General features: G+C 34.7%; 1 protein-coding gene across 1 annotated transcript in view; it reads right to left on the bottom strand.

The window, feature by feature from the left end:
- LOC105475313 (component of oligomeric golgi complex 5) overlaps nucleotides 1-14,182 on the bottom strand; it is a 372,025-nt gene that overhangs the window by 163,555 nt on the left and 194,288 nt on the right. Inside the window, exon 8 of the mRNA XM_011730439.3 lies at nucleotides 3,021-3,186. Coding sequence (XP_011728741.2) covers nucleotides 3,021-3,186 — 166 coding nt within the window. The remainder of the gene's footprint in view (nucleotides 1-3,020; nucleotides 3,187-14,182) is intronic.

Genomic DNA, 14,182 nt, shown 5'->3' with positions numbered 1-14,182 from the left:
TTCTGTAACTTTTTCATGTACTGTTTTTGACCATTATCTATATCGGGAAATTTGTTAATTTAAACGCTGTGTATTAATCCCCTTAAAACTAGTTTATCCATTGCTTGTACTTTTTCACTATTTGTAAACAATGAGGTAACTAAAATTCTTTTTTTTTTTTTTTTTTTTTTTTAGATGGAGTCTTGCTCTGTTGCCCAGGCTTGAGTGCAGTGGCACTATCTCGGCTCACTGCAACCTCTGCCTCCTGGGTTCAAGCGATTCTCCTGCTTCAGCCTCCTGAGTAGCTGGGATTACAGGCATGTGCCACCATGCCCAGCTAATTTTTCTGTATTTTTAGTAGAGAGGGGGTTTTACCATGTTGGCCAGGCTGGTCTCAAACTCTTGACCTCAAGTTGATCCACCCACTTTGGCCTCCCAAAGTGCTGGGATTACAGGCATGAGCCACCATGCCAGCCAGGTAACAAAAATTCTTATATATACGTGCCAGAGTTTCTTGCAGTATATTCTTAGAAAGTATAATATAAGGTGAACACATTTTCCACCTTAGAGATAAAATTGAGTAAAGTGGATTTTATTCTCCTTGCATAGTTTACAACAGTTTCTGCTCTTGTCCAGAACTTAGTTCTTAGATTTTGCCAATCTGATGATTAATTTGTATTTCCTTAATAACTGTTTCATCCTGCAAAAAGAGGCTGAGCATCTTCTCACATGTTTATTGAATGTGTTCTTCTGTGACCTGCCTATTCATATTCTTGATCCATTTTTTTCTCTTGGGTTGTTTACCTTTTTCTTATTGAGTTACAGGCTTTTTATTTTTTATCCTTAAAATTGTATTATTTATATTCACGTGTGTGTGTGTGTGTATTTTTTTTCTCTTCTTAGGAAGTCTCAGATTGAAAATGAGATCATGCACCATCACACTCATGAATGCCACTGTCAATTTCCTGTGTAGTGGTTCTGTTAGATCCTCATCAGCTGTGAGCCATTCACTCTCAGAAACATACACTGACAGAATCCTATTATGTATTTTTAAAATTTTGAAATAATCTTACATTTATAAAAAATTTGTAAGTATTGTAAAAAAAATTTTCCGTGAACAACTTGTAAGTTACTGACACGATGCCCATCATTCTTGAATATTTTAATGTGTATTTCCAACAAACAAGGACATTCTCCTACATAACTTCAATATAAACAAGATCAGGAAACTAACATTAATACTGTCTATAAAACATTTTAAAATATAAAATAATTGATTACTCTTTTAAAGAAAATAATAAAGAATTGATGCTTAAGGTTTCTGTGTTAAACCATGGTATCCACTTGTCAAGGCATAGTAATAAGGCAGCTTTAAAACTCTTTATTCTTTCAACAAAAGAGGCATACATTAGGATTGACAGCATGTGAATAACTGCTTTCATTTTTTTCCCCATTCTTGACAACACAAGGGGGAATGAGATTAAACTGCTCCTGGAAATTTAAACATTATATCAAACTTTCTGAGAATAACTGCTGGGAAAAGCTAAGAGTAAAATCTCCTTTGGCAAGTTCTTTTCAAAGATATCCTTCCAGAATAGTTTCAATACAAACCGATTCAGAGGCTAGGGCTAACCTTTAAAAATCTCTTTAAGACCTAAGATTCTTTTATCTCTTTTTGTTTAGTACAACTTAAAAGTTATATATATTCAGTATTAAGGTCACATATATATAGCAAATATAAAAATAATAATAGGCCAGGCATGGTGGCTCATGCCTGTAATCCCAATACTTTGGGAGGCCAAGGAAAGGAGGACTGCTTGAGGCCAGGAGTTCAAGACCAACTGGGGCAACATAGCAAAACTCCATCTATATTTTTTTAATAAAAAATTAAAAATCTAAAAAAAAAAAATTAATAAATAGCCACTGTTTTTTACTATTAACTATGGATCCAGAACTCTTATTAATTCAATATGAGTTATTCCATCAACCCTGTGATAGATCAGAGTGCCTTCAACAGAAAAATGGAAGGAGAAAAACCAGAAACATTAACTACAGATAACATTTCGGGGAATTTTCCTGAAGACTGAAGAAATAAAATGCAGGTAGTAGAGCTGAAGAAATACATTAAGATATATTTAATTGATTTTAAGCAAAAGGAGATACAATAACACAACTGTATGTGAAGGGAAAGAGATGCAAAGAAAGAAATATTGTCAATCTGGTGGAAAGAAGGCATCTGCTAAAGCAATACCTTGCAGCGATGAGATCTAATACAACTGCAAGTGCTTGGTCTTTGCTGAGAGAAAGCATAGTTCATTCCTACCAACAGAAACGAAGAATGAATATAAGGGGAGAAATGGAGACACGGAGTAGCAGCAAGTAAGAGAGGGTGGATATAATCTGTGGTCTTTTCTATCTTCTTTTATGGAGAAGGGTATGTATATGTAAGTATCACCAGCTATGTCAGCTATGTGTTGGTAGGAAAAGGTTTACAGACTCCTAATGAAGCGCTACTCCTCTCTACCGTGAATTTACCATCCTTTAACAGTTTTCTTTAGACTTTAATATAGTTGTAATGTTCCCAAGGATTTTATCAGTTTCTATCTCCACAGTTAGTCATTATTTTTCCTGGGTACCAGAATTATCATAAAGAAAAGTCCAGAAAGCTAAAGTAGAGATGGCATTCCTTAAAAAACATTTTCTGTCTCAATAAGAAGCACATGGAAGGATAAGGATTTTAGAAGAAAAATGTGTTCCTTGCCCTTTTTTTTTTTTTTTTGCATCTGTTTCCTCTCAACTAAATGATGCTACAGTTTATAGATCTTTATCTAGAAGTTCTGAATATACCAATTGGCCAGTTCAAATCACTGATTAGACAAAAACGATATAAATAAATTCTGAAACATAATTTCTTCTCTCATTTTCTGTCTACTAAAAAATGAGTCATTAGATTGCTTTGAAACATGAGTGTTTCACATACTTTTCAAAGGACTTCTCAGTTATAAATAAATAAAGAAGCTAAATATAAACCACATCCATACCTCTCACAGCTGACTGGGAAGGCTGAGTCAAAACTTTTATGTCTAATGCACTGTTGATATTTTCTTCTAAAGTAGCACAATATCCATCCACAACGCTGGTAATAGTATCCTTCAAAGTTCCAAGATTATAGAAAACCTGAAGAGCTGTTCCGACTTGAGTTGGATTCTTAAAAAAGGTGGGGTGGGGTGGAAACAGATATAAATAGGAAAACAAACAAAACCAATACATATATACAATTTTAAGTGGTACTTGAGCAGTCCTATCATATTTAAATACTACCATATTTTAAAATTATCAAAGACAAGAAAAAACACAATTTGAAGTGCAGATTATTTTTAATCATTATTTATTTCATACAAAACAAAGCTAAATATGATGTATATTATTTTCCCCCTTACCATTTTTGTCCTCCTTTAAAAAATAACAAGAAGTTCGAAAGTCTGTTGTATAATATTCAAGCTTATTTAAAATCTACCACCAATCCCTATAAAAATCATACTAGAAATAACATTTGTTATTTCTACATGTGTTTAAACAATAAGTGAATTCTGTGGAGTTGATTGAGAGCTGAACCATGCAGACTTATTCATTATATTTCATTGATCCATTCAATCATTCTAACTACAAATATTTACACATGCCTACTGTGTATCTGAAATAGCTCTGAGTGCTGGAAAAACAGTAGTGAAACAAAACCAATTAAGTTCCTGTCTTCATGGAACTTATATTTATTGAAAAATGTACAAAACATAAATAAAACAGAACAACAGGTAGATTTGGCTTAAAGAAAATAACAGGAAACATGGCTGGCGAATAACAATACTCATTTGAGGTTTTTTTTTAATTAAACAAGAAAAAGAACCAAATGGATATTATTTCAAATTAAAATGTTCTAATAAAAAAGCTTAATTTAATATGGTCATAATAGTACTTAATTCTATGGTGTAAATTCTCTTTTAATGTATGCCAACAAAAAAAATAAGCTATTTCATAAAAAATTATTAACTGAAAACAAGGGGCATAGCATTTGCTTTTACTGTTATTTCCATTTTTTTCCCTTTCTCCCAAGACTGTTTTATCTTTAAACTTTTTAGTAGAGACCAAAAATCAAAATGAGGCAGCTGTAAAGAAATTTCCCATGTCATTATTTAAGTGTATGTATAACCAAGAAAGCACTGCTGGAGCAATATCAAAGAACACTTTCACCTCATAAAACTAGAATACAGATATACTTTAAAACTATATTTATTGCCTTTACTATTATCAGAGGATCTGAAAAGCATAGCTTCTCCACACACAGTACAGTTTCAGTGTTATCAGCTGAATGTACATTGTAAGATGCATACAACAACTAAAAAACACTTAAATTTTTCACTTAAAACACCCAGCTAAAATAAACCACTCTTCAAAATTCTCCACTCCAAAAATTACTAACTTCCAACTTCTGAAAATATGTGTGAAAAGGTTACTTCTAAAAACTATTGGTGTTATTTTAATGTAATAGTATATTATATTACATATATAGCTCATCATTAAAGAAGTATATATTATAGCACTATTTATAATACTTATAATTTACAATATTTATAATAATTCTAGAACTAATTTTAAAGTTGTCAATTAACATGATCACTTTTTCAATTAATGGTACTCATATTTATAGCTTAATACATAGATTATGCTAGTTACAAAACTGCAATTATCTGAACTAAAATTCTTTAAGTAACATACATACAGAGGAGTCTGCTAATTATGTAAGCACAGCTTTATTATCACAAAGTGAACACATTATCACCTAGATCATGAAACTAAATATTATCAGCACCTGTGGATCTTGTGTAGCTCCCCAAACTGCACTGTTCCAAATATTATCCCTATCATTACTTCTAACACCAAAAATTTATTTTGTTTTTGAATTTCAAATAAATGGAATTATACAGTATGTGTTATCTTGTGGCTTGTCCCTGTCTTGTGGCTTGTCCCTTTTACTCTATACATTTTTTGTGAAATTCGTCCATGTGGTTGGATGTAGCAGTAGTTGATTCATTTCTTACTGCTGTGCAGCATTCCACTGTAGTAATTTGCTTTAGTTTATCCATCCTACTGTTGATAAATAATTGGCTTACTTCTACTTTTAGGTATTTTAACATATGCTGCCATGAACATTCTGTACACCTCTATTAGTGAACATATATACATATGCATTTTTGCAGGCAAGAGTAGAATTGCTAAATCATATTAGTATACTTAGAGTTTGTAGATACTGCCAATTTTACAAAGCCATTGCAGCAATTTACACTCCCACCAGCGATATATGAAAATTGTGGATGCCCCACAAATTTGCCAAAAATTCAAATGATCATTCCTTTAATTTTGGCTATTATTTGGAGTGAGTACTATGATTTTAATTTGTATTTCTATGATGACTAAAAAACTTAATACTTCTTACATGGTAATTATCCATTTGGATATCTTCTTTTGTGAAGAGCTTATTCATATCTTTTACCCATTTTTTTAACTAGTTGTTTTTTGTCATTTACATATAAAGTTGTTGATATATTTTGGATACAACCACTTTGATAATTATATGTACTGCAAATATGTTCTCCCATTCTTAATGAAGTATTTTAAGGGAGACAAATTCCTAATTTGAATATAGCCCATTTTATCAATCTTGATCTCTATGGTTTAGCACTTTTGGTATTGAAAAGTGGTCCCCACCCCACATTCATAAAGATATCTTTCATTCATAAAGTTATTCTCCTGAAACTCTATTGGTTTATCTTTCATGCTCAGAAATACAATCCGCCTGGAATTAATTTCTATATAATGTGAAATAGGAGTCAAGATTAGTGTTTTTCCACATGAATACCCAATTGATCAAAAAAAGAGCAAATAAAAATAACCTGCACTCCCCAAAAGCCACCTTTGCAATAAACCAAGTTTCTAAATATGTGTGTGAGTTTCTGGACTTACAAATCTCTACCATTTCTCTACCCTTACAATTCACCTATCTAAATTATTGTAGCTTTAAATATCAGATTTGGCAATCCTCTGCCTCTGTTCTTCAATTTGATATAGGCTCTTCTTGATATATGACACTTCCATATAAATTTCAAAATTGGCTTAACAAATGTCCTTTTTTAAAAAAAGTTTGGAGGTATTGTCTGATATTGCATTAACTCTATAGATAGAAATAACGGATATCTTTGTAACACTGAGCTACTCTCAATACCATGAATATGGTATCTCTTTTTTTTTTTTTTTTTTTTTTTTTGAGACGGAGTCTTGCTCTGTAGCCCGGGCTGGAGTGCAGTGGCCGGATCTCAGCTCACTGCAAGCTCTGCCTCCCGGGTTTAGGCCATTCTCCTGCCTCAGCCTCCGGAGTAGCTGGGACTACAGGCGCCCGCCACCTCGCCCGGCTAGTTTTTTGTATTTTTAGTAGAGACGGGGTTTCACGGTGTTAGCCAGGATGGTCTCGATCTCCTGACCTCGTGATCCGTCCGTCTCGGCCTCCCAAAGTGCTGGGATTACAGGCTTGAGCCACCGCGCCCGGCCGAATATGGTATCTCTTTTCATTTACTTAGGTCTTTAACTTCTCTTAATGTTTTATAGATAGTGTTCTGTGAAAACGTCTTATATATCTTCAGTTTAAATTATTTACATTATTTTTTATATAACTGGTATGTTTTTAAATTTTTTGTAAACAATCTGTAAATTGTTTTGATTTTTCTATCTATATAACCAAGGTATTTCTGAATAACTTTTATTTCTCCCTTCCCATTCTCCTCTATCTCATCGCTTTTCTTATTACTTTGGCTAAGATATGCAGCATTGCACTGAGTAGTAAGACTGGTATTTTTGCATGATCCCCAATATCAAATGGAAAGCCTTGAATATTTCACCATCAAGATTTTTAGAAATGCCCTTTATCAGATTAAAGATACTGGCTTGCTAAGAGTATTTTTATTCATGAATTGATTTTGAATGTTATTAACTATGTATTGAGATAATAATTTTCCTCCTTTACTGGAGAAATTATATTTCTGGAATAAAGCCATCTTGGTCATAATACACTATCAGTTTTAGATCTCTGTGGCTTATATTTACTAACTCTTTGCTTAGTATTTTTGTAGAGATTTTAAAGGAAGACAGCTAGTAATTTTACTTCCTTACAATATTCTCATTTCGATATTAACGTTATCCTGGCCTCATAAAATGAGCAAGTAAATACGTTTGGTCCCTCTTTCTTAATTCTTGGATACAGTTGATGTAACACTGGTTTATTTATTCCTTAAATGTTTGGAAGAATCGCCCCAGTGAAGCTGTCTGGCTTTGGAGTTTTCTCCAAGGAAAGGTTTAATAATAAATTCAATTTTGTTAATAGACAAAGAACTAGATAGATTTTACAATTTTCCTGGTGTTATTTTTGATAAGTCGTTTTCCAGAAATTTGTCAATTTCATCTAAATTTTCAAATCAATTGGTGTAAACTCATACTTTTGTCTTAACATCTTTTTAGTTTTTGTTGGGTCTGTTATTAGATCACCTTTTTCATTCTTGATAGTGGTAATTTGTACCTCTTTTTCCCGTCTCCTCATCAGTCTTCTTGGTACTTATCAATTTAGTTTGTTAATCTTGTTAAGTAACTAAATTTTGGCTTCTATTGGATTCTGTATTGCATTACCAGTTTTTTGTTATTCTTATTTCACAGACTTTGGAGCCAGCCCTAAATCAGGATCCAAACTCTACCACTTAGCAGTCAAACACAACAAAAAAAGAAAATTTCAGGCCAATATCCCTGATGAACATTGATGTGAAAATCCTCAATAAAATACTGGCAAACCGAATCCAGCAGCACATGAAAAAGCTTATCCACCATGATCAAGTTGGCTTCATCCCTGGGATATAAGGCTGGTTCCACATACATAAATCAATAAACGTAATCCATCACATAAATAGAACCAATGACAAAAACCACGTTATCTCAATAGACGCAGAAAAGGCCTTCAACAAAATTAAATACCCCTTCATGCTAAAAATACTCAATAAATTAGGTACTTATGAAACATCTCAAAATAATAAGAGCTATTTATGACAAACCCACAGACAGCCAATTATCATGGCAAAAGCTGAAAACATTCCCCTTGAAAATCAGCACAAGATAAGGATGCCCTCTCTCATCACTCCTATTCAACATAGTATTGGAAGTTCTGGCCAGGGCAATCAGGCAAGAGAAAGAAATAACAGGTATTCAAATAGGAAGACAGGAAGTCAAATTGTCTCTGTTTGTAGATGACATGATTACGTATTTAGAAAACCCCATCGTCTCAGCCCAAAATCTCCTTAAGCTGATAAGCAACTTCAGCAAAGTCTCAGGATACAAAATCTACGTGCAAAAATCACAAGCATTCCTATACACCAATAATAGAGAGCCAAATCATGAATGAACTCCCATTCACAATTGCTACAAAGAAATACCTAGGAATCCAACTTACAAGGGAGGTGAAGGACTTCTTCAAGGGGAACTACAAACCAATGCTCAACGAAATAAGAGAGGACACAAACAAATGGAAGAACATTTCATGCTCATGGATAGGAAGAATCAATATCATGAAAATGGTCATACTGCCCAAAGTAATTTATATATTCAATGCTATCCCCATTAAGCTACCATTTACCTTCTTCACAGAATTAGAAAAAAACTACTTTAAATTTCATATGGAACCAAAACAGAGCCCATATAGCCAAGATAATCTTAAGCAAAAAGAATAAAGCTGGAGGCATCACACTACCTGACTTCAACCTATACTACAAGGCTACAGTAACCAAAACAGCATGGTACTGGTACCAAAACAGATATATAGACTAATGGAACAGAACAGAGGACTCAGAAATAATGCCACACATCTACAGCCATCTGCTCTTTGACAAACCTGACAAAAACAAGCAATGGGGAAAGGATTCCCTATTTAATAAATGGTGCTGGGAAAACTAGTTACCCATATGCAGAAAACTGAAACTGGACCCCTTACTTACACCTTATACAAAAGTTAACTCAAGATGGATTAAAGACTTAAATGTAAGACCTAACACCATAAAAACCCTAGAAGAAAACGTAGGCAATACCATTCAGGACCTAGGCATGGGCAAAGACTTCACAACTCAAACACCAAAAGCAATGGCCACAAAAGCCAAAATTGACAAATGGGATCTAATTAAACTATGGAGCTTCTGCACAGCAAAAGAAACTATCATCGGAGTGAACAGGCAACCAACAGAATAGGAGAACATTTTTGCCATCTATCCAGGGCTGACAAAGGGCTAATATCCAGAATCTACAAAGAACTTAAACAAATTTACAAGAAAAAAACGAATAACTCCATCAAAAAGTGGGCAAAGGACATGAACAGATACTTCTCAAAAGAAGACGTTTATGTGGCCAACAAACATATGAGAAAAAGTTCATCATCACTGATCATTAGAAAAATGCAAATCAAAACCACAGTGACATACCATCTCATGCTTGTTAGGACAGCGATCATTAAAAAGTCAGGAAACAACAGATGCTGGAGAAGATGTGGAGAAATAGGAACACTTTTACACTGTTGGTGGGAGTGTAAATCAGTTCAACTATTGTGGAAGACAATGTGGTGATTCCTCAAGGATCTAGAACCAGAAACATCATTTGACCCAGCAATCTCATTACTGGGTATATACCCAAAGGGTTATACATCATTCTACTATAAAGGCACATGCATACACATGTTTACTGTAACACTGTTCACAATAGCAAAGACTTGGAACCAACCCAAATGCCCATTAATGATAGACTGGATAAAGAAAATGGGGCACACATACACATGGAATACTATACAGCCACAAAAAGGATGAGTTCATGTCCTCCGCAGGAACACGGATGAAACTGGAAACCATCATTCTCAGCAAACTAACACAGGAACAGAAAACCAAACACCACATGTCCTCACTCATAAGTGGGAAGTGAACAATGAGAACACATGGACACAGAGAGAGGAATATCACACACCAGGGCCTGTCGAGGGTCAGGGGCTAGGGGAGGGATGCCATTAGGAGAAATACCTAATGTAGATGACAGGTTGATGGGTGCAGCAAACCACCATGGCAGGTGTATACCTATGTAACAAACCTGCACATTATGCATATGTATCCCAGAAATTAAAGTATAATAAAAAAAGAAATTAAAAGTAAAATTAAAGTTAAGATAAAACATTTGCATATAAAAACACCCATAATTGTAGCATCAATAACATATTAAGGTAAATATTTATAGCAAATATCAAAGAATGGTATGAACATATATGCATCTTTGATAAAGAGTTTACCAGAATGTATCAGTAAAAATTCTGACTCCAGTAGATTAAGAATTCAAGGATACAAGCAATTGACAAATCTTATGGAGTGGGTTCTATGTGCCAGACATTGTGCAAGGAACAGGGAGCACAAAGAGAAGTAACTTTCCCTGACTTCAGGGAACTTTCAGACCAATAAACATAAACAGAGAATTAACCAAGGTTTTTTTTATTTTCATCACTCAATAGAATCATACAAATTTGAAAATTAATTACACATCCAAAAATGCAGGACCTAGTTACATAAACTCTGGTATGACCAAATGCTTGATATTATTTAGAGAATAGTGCTATGTTTTGGAAAAGCTTGGACGATATAAGATATCTCCATGTAATAATAATAAGGATAAAAATAATACAAAGTGAACTCATAGTTTGATTTACTAGTGAAACTGACTTATTTTTTTCCCTAGCCTTAGTCCCTCATGAATACAGACTACAGAAGAGAAGCAGGAACAATGAGTTTCTTTGACTACATGTTTTCTTCCTGTAGTCAGGGGCAGATAAAATTTTATTTCAAGCCTGATTCCAAAGCATTTTTCACAAAGATTTTATGAAGTTTATTTTCAGTGAAACAATATGTTTTGCCCTTTTTATGACCTAATAATCTGTATTCTATCGACAAAGAATGGAAGCATAAAAAACAAAAATAATATAATCTTTAGCATTAGAAGATAGGAGAAGAGGCCCCAAACATTAGTTCTTTTACCTTGATCCATTAGCATCATGCTGTAGTGGAAAGAACATGGGCTTTAAAAATTATTCTTGGGATGAAAACCCAGCTCTCCTAAAGATAAGCTGTGTGACTCTGGGCAAATTACTTTATCATTCATTGAACTGTATTTATGTATATAATTAACGTTTGCCTCCTCATCAAATTTTACAATCTGTGTGGGAAGATTCCACATTTGTTTTGTTCACTGCTATACTCCTTGCATCCAGCGTACGTCCTAGATATGTGTTCAAGAAGTGTCAGTTGAGTAAGTGAACAGTGTGTAAATTTCTATGATTTGCTTTGCTAATAAATTGTGAGACAGTTGCAAAGACTATTGAGACAACACATTTACATTATCTGATATTCAGTATAGATATAATAAAAAATATTGGTTCTGACACCATTTATTAATATTTTAAAACTTTTAAGAATGTTAAGAATTCGCTTTGCTCCAATTCCAAAGGAATTCTTATCATGCTACTTTACTTATTAAAATAAAGTTACCCAATAGACACCATTTGGGTAGCCCTGAGGAAGTCAGCTCTTTCCTCTGTGTCTTAATTTCATAAGACATTAAAACGATGAGGCAAGATGAAAGGAGGGATTCCAAAAGCTGGCTGAAGATCTTTTTTAGAAAAAGACAGACAACAAAATTTTGATTCACTTGGATCAGATTGAGGCCTGGTTATTTATATTTTTCAAAGCTCTTCAGCTGATTCTGATACCATCAGCAGCTACCTGAGAACCAGCATTTGGGAACCAACAGACTAAATGATTTTGCTGGACTTTAAACGATGTCTGGTGAACAGACTACTGGCTGGAATACTGTGTACATGAAAAAAATGTTAATTATGTTGCATTTACATAGTTGTCAATTAATTATTTATATAAACATGGATGAGTCTAAGGTGCCCATGGGGCATTCTTTGCTGGAAATGTGAACACTTTTGAAATGGATCATCGCAGGAATCTAGTCTAGGAAGCAAACTAAATTGAAGTAATAAATAATGAAAATAGAAAACTGTTAGACACCTGTAATCCCAGCACTTTGGGAGGCTGAGGCAGGTGGATCACCTGAGGTCAGGAGTTGAAGACCACCCTGGCCAACATGGCGAAACCCTGTCTCTATTAAAAATACAAAAATTAGCTGGGTGTGGTGGCATGTGCTTGTAGCCCCAGCTACCTGGAACACTGAGGCAGGTGAATCACTTGAGCCTGGGAGGCAGAGGTTGCAGGGGGCGGAACCCACTGTGGAGGCGAGGGGAGGGGAGGGGAGGGGAGGGAGGGGAGGGGACGGGACGGGATTAGAATTGAGAAATTACAAAGGAGATATGAGAGAACACAAATGGAATGCTAGAATAATCTAGTCAGAGCCAGAACTGGAACATTACAAAAATTAGAAATGAAATAATTTTGTGTAGCTATGATTCAAGTGAAGAACATCTAGTGATACTGAACATTAGTGTTTTTTCCCCACTATTCTGCTTCATTACAAATACCATTGGTTTTGACCACTGGCTCTTATTGGACCCTTATTAATAATAAACTTCAGGCTTTTAGTTCACTCATCTGTAAAATAAGGGGACGGGACTAGATGAACTCTAATATCCTTTAAATACTAAAACATAATGATTTTAACATCATTCAATGTATATCATCCACTATGTGCTCACACTGTGTGAGGTACTGTAGATTAAAAAAATGAAGCAGACACTGCACTGTCTGACCTTTCAATATTTATGGTCTGATGGGAGATAAAGGCAAGTAAATCAACAATTAGTATGTACTATGACAAATGAGGGGGAAAATGGAGGGATTAATGAAAACACATAGGAGGGGCAATTACTTAGACTTGGGAGAAAAGAGGGATAGAGGAGTGAGGTGACATTCCTTAAAGGAAGTAGTTTCAGCTATGATCTGAACTGAAGTAGCTATAGGAAGTGGTCAGAAGTGGCAGTAAGAAGGTATGGACGATTTAGAGGAGTGGGAAAGCAAAAGGAAAAATGGTTCCAAGCAGAGATACAATATATACAAAAGCCTGTGAATGACAGCACATTGGTGGAACCCAAATCCATTAACAATAACACCTGACAGATAAGAGATCCACACTAATACCTACTACAAATCCAGCTACCTACATAAGTGGCTCTCAAACTCTGGTATAAGAATTACATGAGGGAAGCTTATTAAATGAGAATGAACATGCAGAACACTTTGGGAATGCTGGAAAGGTGCTTTTTTTTTTTTTTTTTTTTAAATCAGAGTGCTTGTTATACATGTTTGTTTACTTTGTGAAAAATTCATTAAGTGGCACCCTGATGGTGCATGCATTTTCCTATTAATTACATTTTAATTTAAAAATTCTAAAATAAATAATAGGAAGTGTTTAACCAACTAAAACAACACTAATGATTTATCATTTATTTTAGGGGAAAGAAATTAGATAAAGTAAAACAATACACGAATGCCTAAATTATTAAACATAAATCTTATGGCTTTTTTTCTTTTCTTGAGACGGGGTTTTGCTCTGTCACCCAGGCTGGAGTGCAGTGGCGCAATCTTGGCTCATTGCAAGCTCCGCCTCCCGGGTTCATGCCATTCTCCCGCCTCAGCCTCCTGAGTAGCTGGGACTACAGGCGCCCGCCGCCACGCCTGGCTTATTTTTTGTACTTTTAGTAGAGACGAGGTTTCACTGTGTTAGCCAGGATGGTCTGGATCCCCTGACCTCGTGATCCGCCCGCCTCGGCCTCCCAAAGTACTGGGATTATAGGCGTGAGCCACCATGCCCAGCCTATCTTATGTATTTGTTAAAAGCCAATATAAGCAAGATTTATGCTTGTGTGTATACATAATTAAAAGTGTATGTCATTGTTTTTAAAAATCATTGACTTCCAAAATATTGCCTAACCTGAAATTTGTGTCTTGCTTTTGAATGTTGTTATAGATCGAATGTCTGCGTCCCCTAAAACTCACATATTGAAGCCCTAACCTGCAATGTATTGGTATTTAGAGATGGGGCCTTCGGGAAACAGTTAAGGTTGAATGATGTTGAGACA

The sequence above is a fragment of the Macaca nemestrina genome, chromosome 4, assembly GCF_043159975.1.
Source record: "Macaca nemestrina isolate mMacNem1 chromosome 4, mMacNem.hap1, whole genome shotgun sequence".
Lineage (NCBI taxonomy): Eukaryota > Metazoa > Chordata > Mammalia > Primates > Cercopithecidae > Macaca > Macaca nemestrina.
Note: the sequence above shows the minus strand (reverse complement) of the source record. Positions and strands in the feature narration are given on the sequence as shown.